Consider the following 12,433-nt stretch of genomic DNA (forward strand, 5'->3'; position numbering starts at 1 on the left):
GGTGTGAACAGAACTCCACGCCTGCCTGTCAGGGTACCTCTCAGGAGCTCATGATGGCTTCTGAGGACACGAAAAGCCTTCTTTTTTTCTGACTCTCTATGGGAGCTTCTCATGGTCACTGACTCTCAGTAATTTGCATTCATTTCCTACTAGTTAGCAAACATCTAAAATTACCCGGTGGTGTAACAGCAGAGTTAATTCATAGCAGAAGGAAGTTATGCCCTTTTAGTAGCATTAGAGGTAAATTTGAAGACTATAGGCAGGAAAATAAGTGTATATTAAGTGTCTAATAAACTGTTTAGTTTCAACCCATGTTTAAAAATTAGAAATGAAATTCTTGTAAATGGCATTAAAGGAGGCATTTCAAATTATTGTTGTGTTTTTTTCAGAAATCTATTTAATATTAAAATACACAATGCACCCCATAACAAAACCAAGAGAACATTAAGTATTTTAGAGAGAAATTTTTCTTTTAGGTATGTGTTTTATTATAGGTTTTATTTGGCCATTTCTAAGAATAGAAGCTCTAAGACATACAGACAAAATTTAGGAATATAAAGAATGTATTGTAATTCTTTATACAGAATATTTCAAAGTAAGAAAAAGAGGCGTTTACTAAGTTTGTAATGTCTCGAATTTCTTTCTTGACTCATTTCAGGCTCTGGAAAGTGAGTTTGTTTCTTGCCAACTCCATCAGTGGATTGACCTCATATTTGGCTATAAGCAGCGAGGACCAGAAGCAGTCCGGGCTCTGAATGTTTTTCACTACCTGACCTATGAAGGCTCCGTGAACCTGGATAGTATCACTGACCCTGTGCTGAGGGAGGTAGGTAATAAAATTGCGTATTATTTGGAAATTTTCTGTCACCCCTTCAAAACAAATTCGGCTTTCCATCTCTTTCTGTATAAATTTCTTTTCAATGTAAATTTTTGTAAAACTTAGATTTTAAATTTATAAAAATTAAAACTTAGATTTTAAATTTATAAAAATTTTATAGAACTTGACAAGTGTGGGAAAATGAGTGTTAGATGTCAGAAACAAGTAGTGAGACCACCATGTAGTTCCTTTTGTTTTTTGGTTTTGTTTTGCCTTTTAGGGCCACCCTGGCAGCATATGGAGGGTCCCAGGCTAGGGTCCAATCGGAGCTGCAGCTGTTACCTACGCCAGAGCCACAGCAACAGGGGATCCGAGCTGTGTCGGCGGCCTGCACCACAGCTCACAGCAATGTCAGATCCCCGGCCCACTGAGCAGGGCCAGGGATCGAACCGCATCCTCATGGGTTCTAGTTGGATTCGTTTCTGCCGTGCCACAAGGGGAACTCCTGTAGTTCCTTTTAGAGTTACAGACGTACAAAATGCACTTCAGTATCCCTGTTTTATTTGTTTTACTTCAGTGCCTTCATTAAAATGCTTCATGCTTTTTGTGTTATTAATTAATGAAACCTAGCTGAGTCTTTCAACATGAATCGTTCACACGAAAACAATCGGCCAGTATCCGTCTGCTTCTATTATAAAAGCAAAATTACAACCTTCTAGACAGAATACTCAAAAGACACATCAGTAAAACTGGGGTAAGGTTATGTTATTTTATTCCAGTAGGTTCTCAAAAATGCATCAATGAAATAGATGAGGTTATCGTATTTTCATTCCTGTATGTTCTCACCCTGAAATGTTTTAGCTCACATTTGGGAATTATATGCTGTAATATGTGTAGAAGTACTTTCTGTGAAAATGTTCATAAAACGTATTATTTAAATCACTTCCACGTTGCACAGAATTACTTCGGATAGGTAAAAAGAGGGAAGATGCAACAGCTGCTGGATGAGCCTTGCTTCACGGAAGCTGTGTCCCAGCCTTTCACCCTACCCGCTATCTGCCATCTGCTCTATGCAAAACAAGTCACCATTTCTACACTTCCAGTCGGTGGAGTGCTTTTTTATTTTTTTATTTTGAATTTTAGAGGTGGAAAACTCGTAGATTTCGGAAATAAAGCTCTACGAGAAAAATTTGCATCCATAAAATCATTTCTTAGAGATTTCTGTAAAAACAAGATGAGTTCACTTGTATGGTTTCAAGCCGAGAAGAGGAAGGGAAGGGAAGCAGCTCATGATCATTGATCCTTGGACCCTTAGGGCTAAATATTCAGAGAACACATTGCAAGCGTATTATTAGGTGCAGTGTTATACCATGTTGTATGCAGAAGGAAATGGGATTATTGCCTGAAGCTGGGAGAAAGAGGTAGGGACAGAGAATGAATGGATGAGAGAGAAGCGAGACATTATGGAAATGAGTTGGTGAAATAAGGGATTTTCTCTACAAAATAATCTGATTGGTTTGTACACAACTGGGCATTCTAATTCTGAGCTTAATTATTCTCTTAACAATACACCTTTGTTTAATACATGCCCCAGTGCTGTAAATGCCTGACAAACTCTATTCTTCTTTCAGAGCCAATACCTTTAGAATCAGAAAAAAAGAAAATAATTGGAATACTTACCCTTTTATTCCAAGACCAACTACAGATTGTTTTTTGACTTTTAAATATCATAGACAATTTTCCTCCAGAGTATTTTGGTGTGCATTTTTGTCTATTATAAAGTGTTGTCCTTATTAGGAAATTTGTGAGTTAATCTTCTTGGGCAAGGAGTACCCATTGTGGCTCAGCGGTTAGCGAATCTGATTAACATCCATGAGGACGCAGGTTCGATCCCTGGCCTCACTCAGTGGGTTAAGGATCCGGTGTTGCCGGGAGCTGTAGTGTAGGTCACAGACATGGCTTGGATCCTGCATTCCTGTGGCTGTGATGTAGGCCAGCAGCTACAACTCCGATTCAACCGCTAGCCTGGGAACTTCCATATGCCGTGGGTGCAGCCCTAAAAAGCAAAAAAAAAAAAAAAAAAAAAAAAAAAAAAATCCTCTTGGGCAAAATAAAAATATTTTAAGCATATTGTACATAATGAAAGTGCAAGGCAACATTAAAATTGACGGAAAAATAGCAGATTTTTCATTTTTTAATGAGAGTAAATAAATAGATAAATGAGAGAATAAAAAGAAAATGGAATTAGAATTGAGACTTTACATGGACATCATGTTTATTACTTGACTCCTGTAAAAATACCTGCTTCTACAAAATATCACACTGCTGTTTTGGACAGTGATAAAAACTGTGTATAATTGTCAAACCGTGGAACTTCCTAATGAGACATTATGTCAGAACGCATACTTTAAAGAAAACACTGTGGGTCAGGAATGGTTCAGCCGTGTTTGTTGTTGCGTAGACAGTCTCCACAGTAAGATGTTACTCTTCCTGATTATCTCACAGTGGTGCAGGCGGAGTGCTTTACTTCAGGACTCTATTTGCAGCCCTCCCAGTCTGAGGGCATACTTGCTGAATAGAGGTTCCATTAGAGAAACTTCCAGAGTCATTGGGCAGTGTGCATGTCCTCCCTCCCCAAACCCCTCGCCTGCCTCTCTCACACCAAAACTCCTCTGTTGGTTCTCTGAATACTAGCTGATGGCGCACTGTTGCCTTTCTTCCAGCAGCCAGCGCAGACTCAGAGCCAGGGCAGCAGAGGTCGTCGCCCTGACCCAGTGGACCTGTGTCCCCTCGAGTTTGCTTAGGAAGATGCTTTATCGCCTTAAGACGGCTAGGGAACCACCGAGTGTGCGGTAGCATGACAGACTAAATGATCCTGTGGGGAATATGAGTTCCCTGTCCCTCTCCCCACTCCCACTCTTCCCTCCTCTGCCCCAGGACTGACATATGTCCACCAAAAAAGTTCTGCGCGAGCGCTTGAGAACCAGCCGAGGATGAGAGTCCACCTGAATCCTGTGAGTTTTCTCGTATGGCCAAGCCATTTAATATCCCTCTGCCTCCACTGCTTTCTCTATAAAGGAGGAACAATACCGGACATGTGTTTGCCCGCATAAAATCATTCAGCATCTGCTGTCACAAGAAAGAGCCCTGTGGAGGAGTGTGGGACAGGCGTTATTTGGCGCCCTTAAATATATACTCTCCCTGCAAGGAGGGGCTTGCAAGGCACACCGCCTTCTACCAAACCTCAACATTGCGTTCCCAGAGGGAGGTCTGCCCTGTGGTGCTGTGACTTGAGAGAGTTGATATCTACCTAAAAGGTTGGACAGAGGCTCTTGGGAAAAGCCGTGTTCAAAATGTTAAGCCTTTTATTGAGCGCATTTCATTCCTGTTATTTGATAGTGCTTACGTTAGTATTTTTAGAATGTGAAGATGACTGTATTTCACAAAGATAACACCAAAGGAAGGCTACAGTTATACTAAACTTAATTAATGCCTTAGTTAAATACTGATTTCAAGGAGAAATATTTAATATACAAAAATCTACATATGTCCCTCTTGTAAAAAAACAAAAGAAAAAAAAAAACCCAGTATGTATATAGCCCACAGTCTGCCTAGAACTTTGAGCTTTGAGGTTAGTTCTAAAATTTGAGAAATGGCTTAAGGTTATTGATTCATTCTTCCTTGACAGATGAAATCATGAAGCAGCACTAACTGCAGCAATTATGGCATTAAAATGTCAAGAAATTAGAGGTCGGAATAACAGATAATTGTCTTCTCTATGTCAGATTTAAAATTGACATTCTTTGACAGCTTAGGATCTCTGGCTGAGAAAAATATGACAGCTTAACTTATTTTATACTTGTAAAGCAGTAATTGATAATAAACTTTATCATGACAGCCTCTGGGCAGGAACATGACAGAACAGTTCTGGTACAAAGCTCTTCCTAATGTGTAAACACTAGATCTGTTGGATATTAGATATTATTTAAATTGTCTTAAATCTTGGCTTTTATCATAATCTTATAGACACTTTTTTTCATAGATGAGCTCATCTGATTATTTCAGCAGTGTTCTTCAGGCATAATAATAAATATCTTTCTTACCCATTTTTACATATTAATAAAAATAATGTGATTGGAGTTCCCGTCGTGGTGCAGTGGTTAACGAATCCGACTAGGAACCATGAGGTTGCGGGTTCGATCCCTGGCCTTGCTCAGTGGTTTAAGAATTCGGTGTTGCCCTGAACTGTGGTGTAGGTCACAGACACGGCTGGGATCCCACGGTGCTGTGGCTCTGATTAGACCCCTAGCCTGGGACCCTCCATATGCCGCGGGAAGTGGCCCTAGAAAAGACAAAATAATAATAGTAATAATAATGTGATTTACTTTATATTTTTTCCTTACCAAATGATGGCCAAGAAACTCCGCTTTATAACCTGTTGAGGAAATAGGCTACTCTGCTTTGCGAGTGTCTGGTCCCATGGTTTTCTAATTCCTTGCAACTTGACTGTGGTCCATAGACCAACAGTATCAGCATCACCTGGGAACTTGTTTGCACTCCAGACTCTACTCTCCGGCCTCCCTGACCTAATAAATCAGAACGTGCATTTAAGGAGATGCTCGGGTGACTTGTTGGAGACATTAGAGTTTAAGAAGCACTGCTCTACTAAAGGAGTGTTAGAATGATCTGAAAACTTTTTTTTCTACTGAAGTAGAGAGAATGATATAATGAACCCCTATATACCTATCATCCAGTTTCAAAAATGCTAACTTTTATTTCATCTATATCCTTACTGCCACCTCCCTCTACTATTTTCTTTTTTTTTTTTTTTTTTTTTTTTTTGTCTTTTTGCTATTTCTTGGGCCGCTCCTGCAGCATATGGAGGTTCCCCGGCTAGGGGTCGAATCGGAGCTGTAGCTGCCAGCCTACACCAGAGCCACAGTAACACGGGATCCGAGCCGCGTCTGCAACCTACACCACAGCTCACGGCAACGCTGGAACCTTGACCCACTGAGCAAGGGCAGGGACCGAACCCGCAACCTCATGGTTCCTAGTCGGATTCGTTAACCACTGCGCCACGACGGGAACTCCCCCTCTAGTATTTTCAAGAGCACATGCCATATCCATTGAGCCCCGTCCAGTTCTCCATCCTTCCCTCTTCTAGCCCAAGAGTATCTCAGAATATCCAGGAGAGGGTTCAAGCAGGTTTATTTTAAAAAAAAAAAAAATTCTCTCCGGGCAATTCTTATTCGTTCCAGTTTTAAAAAAAAATATTTATCTAGCCTAACACTCTTATTAAATGATTTTTCGAAGGATACCCAGCAATGCAATATCAGAGCCAGACTTAGATGAAGTCTCCTGATTCCCAAGTCAAAGTTTCTTTAGTCCCATTATTTTCTATGAATTTAAAAATAACAAGGTGTTTATTAATGCTTTTTCATTTTAGGGATGATATTCTTCCATATTCCAAAATGATTCTTAAAAATATAAGGGACAGTTTAATGTGTACTTACATTGTACTAATTTAAACTGTAAGGTTTTCTATCTTGTTTATGCTTTTGAATTTGTTAAAAGTTTCAACTCAGTAAAACTTCCATTAATTATAGGAAAAAAATTAAGATAGCTTTAAGAAATATTTATCAGCCTTTTTTGGGTTTTGGGGGGGGGGGTTTGGTCATTTGTTCTAATCACTTCCCTGATACCTATGTTTCATCAGTCTTTGAGAGTTCCTAAGGCACTCTCAAGGAGATTATGCCATAATTAATTAATAGTTGGTTAGTGAAGGAGTTCCCATCGTGGCTCAGTGGTTAACGAATCCGACTAGGAACCATGAGGTTGCGGGTTCGATCCCTGCCCTTGCTCGGTGGGTTAAGGATCCGGCATTGCCGTGAGCTTCGGTGTAGGTCGCAGACTTGGCTCAGATCCCGTGTTGCTATGGGTCTGGTGTCGGCCAGTGGCTACAGCTCCGATTCGACCCCTAGCCTGGGAACCTCCACATGCTGCAGGAACGGCCCTAGAAAAGGCAAAAAAAAAAAAAAAAGTTTATTAGTGGAAATTACAAATTAAATGCCACAAAAATTATTTACTGTACTCTTATAATGAGCGAAAAATATTTTACTCTGAAATTGTTTTTAAAAATTATCAGTCTTACAATCATGGATATAATTACTCAAGCCTATCTGCCTCTGAATATGATAATATGGTGCCTAGCAGGCAATAAACAGTAATGGAAAGGTGGGAATCAGATAATAGGTTATATCCCAGCCCCATCATTATCGAGTGACATTAACCAAATCACTTTACTTGCATGTACCTTTGTTTAACCAGTTAAAATAGGATAGGAGAAATCATAGCCAACTCATAGGGCTGTATTTGAGAATCACATGAGAAAAGATATGTGAAAATACTTCGTAAACTATAAAGCACTAGACAGATTGTAATTATTATTACCCCAAACCATAATTCAGGTGTCTTGGAAGACCTTCTGTTCCCTGTATCATCCTATCTATAGTCAACACTGTCAAACTGAAAAATGATTTAAGGGAGTTCTTTTTTGCAGTAAGAGGTATACACATGTCTATCATAAAAAGCTGTTTTGCTGGCAAGCTATTAGAACATATGGGCCATACAGCATTTATTTATTTATACATACACATTTGTCTACTTATGCTGAGAATATGGAAACATTAAATGTATTTTAATATTACCAGTAGTCATAAAAACATGGTATTTTTAGTCTAATTTTCTGTTACTAATATTTCTTAGTCTTAGATTACATTTCCTCTGTTATCTCGCTCTTTGATCTCACAGGAATAACAAAGCATTCCTTTGGATCTGCTAGGGTGAAAATATGCACATAGGAAGTAGAATAGATCACTTCAGTTTTCATTTTATTTTCTTGCTGAAACATTGCTTAACTACTACAGAGAACTGACATGATAGGGCTGTCGGGAACCAGCAAGACAGATGTGTTTTTAAGCAAAACAGCTGCAATGCTGACTTTCCTAGAAGATGAACTCATAAAATGTATCAGGAGAGAAATTCCCCCACTTTTCATCCTGATGATGTAAGCAGAGGTATTTGTAGTGACAACAGTGATGGCCTCTACAACCACAGCTTATTCTTTCTGGGAATTCGCTATTCCTGGTCTTTTCCTTTCCCTATTTCTGACCTCTTTCCTCCATCTACCAGGGATGTGAATACCCCTCCAGGATCACTTGAATGGGTTGTAACACAAGGTTGCCCACTCATCTGTCCATGATGCCTACTTGTTTTCAGATGAGGGATGTTCAGCGTTCTTCTCGGCAATAATTCTGAGACGTGATAGCAACAAAGGACAAACAAAATGCCTAATGAAGATTTCTTAATTTTCTCCCTATAATTACTGGATGTTTTACTGAGCTTAAAATGTTAACAAATTTGGGAGTTCCCACTGTGGCTCAGTGGTAACGAACCTGTCCAGTATCCGTAAGGATGCAGGTTTGCTCCCTGCCTCCCCCCGCCCCCAGCAGGTTAAGGATCTGGTGTTAGCGTGAGCTGTGGTGTAGGTCATAGACACAGCTCGGATCTGGCATTGCTGTGGCTGTGGCATAGGCCAGAAGCTGCAGCTCCAGTTGGACCCATAGCCTGGGAACTTCCATATGCCACAGGTGCAGCCCTAAAAAGAACAACAACAAAAAAAATGTTAACAAATTCATGAGTTCCTCTTGTGGCTCAGCAGGTTAAGAACCCGACTAGTATCCATGAGGATGCAGTTTCAATCCCTAGCCTCGGTTAGTTGGTTAAGGGTCCAGCATTGCTGTGAGCTGCAGCGTACATCACAAACTCAGATCTGGCTTTGCTGTGGCTCTGGAGTAGGCTAGCCAGGGAACTTCTGTATATTGCGGGTATGGCCCTAAAAAAAAAAAAAACTTAACAAATTTAAAAGCCAAATTAAAATAATAAGAAAATCTCTTCTCTTTAAATTATTGGAGTGGAAATACACATTAAGTATTCTTTAAATTCAAAGAATCATTTGGGGAACAACCAGAATATTATTGATCCCTAAAACTAATAAGAGTATAGGTTCAGGTGCTTCTCATCCACAACAATAGGCATGAATTGGGGTGATTCAATGAATAAAGTTTCTATATAGAAATTAGTATTAAAGACATTAATGACATTTAATTTTGATTAGTGAATATTTAATTTAGGTTTATCTTTTCTCCTCCTAATTACTGCAATCCTTACCTAGTCTGTGATCATCAGTCGTTCATAGAAAAACATAAATAATGCAGCTAGTCAAAATGGATGCGTGTCATTTATATGATATATGCTTTTTCTCTTCGTGTTATTTTTATTGTGTGGTGCTGAGAAGTGCTAATTATTGATTTTTAGAAATTAACAGCAAATGCTTTTACAAGCATCTAAAGTCATATTTTACACAAGGAAGAAGGGTGAAAATTGCAGCCTGCTATTTGTAAGAGAAATAGCTGGAAGGGATTTCCTTATCTCCTATTACAGTTGTTACCTTAGCATAAATTAACAATTATTCAAAACATATTGCATGCTTCAGTTTGTCGAAGTGGCTATTACTCAAGTTAAGTACTTAAACATTTCGGTTAGATGTTTAGGACTCATTTTTAAAGGTTTTTAAACATATTCATAATGAGCCTATTTAAAGCCATTTGATCTCAGCATAGCATATCTAAATTATTGTTTCTCATTTATGTCAAAATCAAAGACGTGCATTTTGTTCTGCCAAATACATTCAGTACTATTTTAATTTGAATTTAGTTTAATAAGAGTGTATGATTTCATTTTGCAATGTTTCTGCTAGCACCTGGTGAACCTGTCTTGATGTCTTCCCAAATACCAAACAAATCTGTTTTCATTACAATTTTCTTTCCATGATCAGACACTCCAAGTGAACTCATTTCGTGTAGTGAAGAAAGGCCACCACCTGTCCTACTGCTTCTCTCCCTTCCTCCTCCGCCATCACCACCTTCTCCTCGACTTCCTTCTCTCCTCCATTTCCTGAATCAGCCAGCCAGCACAGCATTTGCTTTATATAAATTTATTCAGCCAGGGAGAATTCAGCAGGGATAGTGTACAGATTCCTCTCACACATCATTAAGCATTTCTGGGTTGATTCTTCTGTGATATGCTATGGAGTCAACCCAAAAGTGAGCAAAGAACTAAAAACCCAGAAGCATCCTTAAGAGATGGACTGCTAAAACCTCCGCTTCAAGGTAAATCTGTCTCTAAATCACCCAGAAAAGAGTGTTTTAGTTCTCTTCTTAAGGATTAACAAGTTTGGATTGCAGAGAGACTCCACAGCCTCCCCCAAGAAGATAAGAGTGTTTATCTTCAAAATATTCTAGATTCTCAATGAAAATGTCTCTTGCTTGAATATAATCACATTTTGGTCAGCCCTACCTGGAGATGAAGGAAAAACTAACCAACATTTTTTATGTATTATAGCTGGATACTAATCTTAGTTGTGTAAATTAGGATCTCAGCGCATTATCCTCTCAAGGGAATAATGAAGGCTCCAGAAAAGATATGCAGATGTCCAGCAAGCACAGGGAACATCACTAATCGTTAGGGAAATGCAAATCAAAACCACAGTGAGATGCCACCGCACACCCATTAGGTTGGCTACTGTCAAACAAACAGAAAATAGCAAGTGTTGACAAGGATGTGGAGAAAGTGAAACTCTCTACACTAATGTGAGAATGTCAAATGGCGCAGCCTCTCTGGAAAACAGTATGGAGGCCTTCAAAAAAATAAAAGAAGGAGTTCCCGTCGTGGCCCAGTGGTTAACGAATCCGACTAGGAACCATGAGGTTGCGGGTTCGGTCCCTGCCCTTGCTCAGTGGGTTAACGATCCGGCGATGCTGTGAGCTGTGGTGTAGGTTGCAGACGCGGCTCGGATCCCGCGTTGCTGTGGCTCTGGCTTAGGCCGGTGGCTACAGCTCCGATTCAACCCCTAGCCTGGGAACCTCCATATGCCGCGGGAGCGGCCCAAGAAATAGCAACAACAACAACAAAAGACAAAAGACAAAAAAAATAAAATAAAATAAAAAAATAAAAGAAGACCTACCATATGATCTAACGATGCCACTCGTGGGTATAGATCCAAAAGAATTGAAAGCACGATTTCTAAGAAGCATTTGTACACCCATATTCATAGCAGCAGTATTCACAAGAGCCAAAGGGTAGAAGAAACCCAAGGGTCTGTCAGCAGATGATGGATAAACAAGATGTGACATGTACCTAGGATGGAATATGATTCACTCAAAAATGAAGGAAATTCTGACACATGCTATATAACAGGATGAATCTTGAGGACATAGTCTAAATAAAATAACCCTTTCGCAAGACACATTATTGTAATTCGAGGTGCCTACAGTAGTCAAAATCCTAGAGAGAGAAAGTAGCAGTGTGGTTTCCAGGGGCTAGGGGAAAACTGAAATGGGCACTTGTCTCATGGATACAGAGTTTCGGTTTTTCAAGACAGAAAAGAGGTGTGATTGCACAGCAGTATGAATGTATTTAACACAGTTGAACACTACACTTACAAATGGTTAAGATGTTACATTTTAGGGAGTTCCCATCATGGTCAGCGGAAACTAAACTGACTGGCATCCATGAAGATGCCGGTTCGATCCCTGGCCTCGCTCAGTGGGTTAAGGATCTGGCATTGCTGTGGCTATGGTGTAGGCCAGTGGCTACAGCTCTGATTCAACCCCTAGTCTGGGGACCTCCATATGCCGAGGGTGCGGCCGTGAAAAGACCAAAAAAAAAAAAAAAAAAAAGATGGTAAGTTTTATGTTGTATATGCTTTACTACAACTTAAAAATTTTTTAAAGAATAATGAAGAGTTTAATAATAGTCCTATTTTTACATATAGGCAGGATAAAGTGGATGATCAAGGGAAGGCGAAGCCTCCAGGGTTTAACATCTGGGTACCACACCTAGGCCTGAGGATAAAAGGGAAGGGAGCTATTGCCAGAACCTGGCAGGAGAAGTAGCCCTGGGAAGGTGGTCACTCAATAGGACCTGTGGCCTTAGGTAGAGAAATGCAACCCAGCCACTGCCAAACTGTGATTTGGCAATGGGGGAACACACAACAAATATTTCTCCTTCCTTTTTTTGTCCTGACTTCTCAGTGGCTAAACCAACTGGGAAGCCAGAGAGCAGAGAAGCACTGGTGATGCAGTCCGTGGAGACCATCGCCAGGGGGCAAGGATGCCAATCCAGCCCTCTTCTCTGTTTCCCTGAGGCAGTCACCCCTCTAGTCTGAGCAGACTTTTTTAAGGCATCCAGGGTAGAATGGCCACTACCTGCTACATTAAAACATATGTACTTGTTCTACCTGATTGACTTAGACTTACTTTTAAGTAGAAAAGTTGAGTGAGCTTGCCACCAGTGGCACTGAAAAAAAAAAATTTTTTTTTTAATGTTCTAGACAGACATTTTTCTGTCTAGAAGAATGGTGTTGCTTTTTTCACATTCAAAACATTCGTTAAGTCAATTATGTAATATCTTTATTATAATTCATCATTCCAGGGAAAAAGTAGGAATCAGAAAAAGGATGTCTCCTTTGCTTTTTTTTCCCCCTGTCTTTTTAGG

The 12,433-nt window shown here is 39.8% G+C and overlaps 1 protein-coding gene across 19 annotated transcripts in view; it reads left to right on the plus strand.

Moving 5' to 3' along the window:
• The window catches only part of NBEA (neurobeachin), a 644,629-nt gene that overhangs the window by 596,485 nt on the left and 35,711 nt on the right, over positions 1-12,433 (plus strand). For all 19 annotated transcript variants that reach the window (XM_021065197.2, XM_021065202.2, XM_084981455.1 and 16 more), the window contains one exon: positions 659-826. In XM_021065197.2, the coding sequence (XP_020920856.2) occupies positions 659-826 (168 nt within the window). The remainder of the gene's footprint in view (positions 1-658; positions 827-12,433) is intronic.

The sequence above is a fragment of the Sus scrofa genome, chromosome 11, assembly GCF_054392235.1.
Source record: "Sus scrofa isolate SSC_HxYL_T2T_F1_AM1 chromosome 11, Sscrofa_HxYL_maternal_Yorkshire_Landrace_v2.0, whole genome shotgun sequence".
Lineage (NCBI taxonomy): Eukaryota > Metazoa > Chordata > Mammalia > Artiodactyla > Suidae > Sus > Sus scrofa.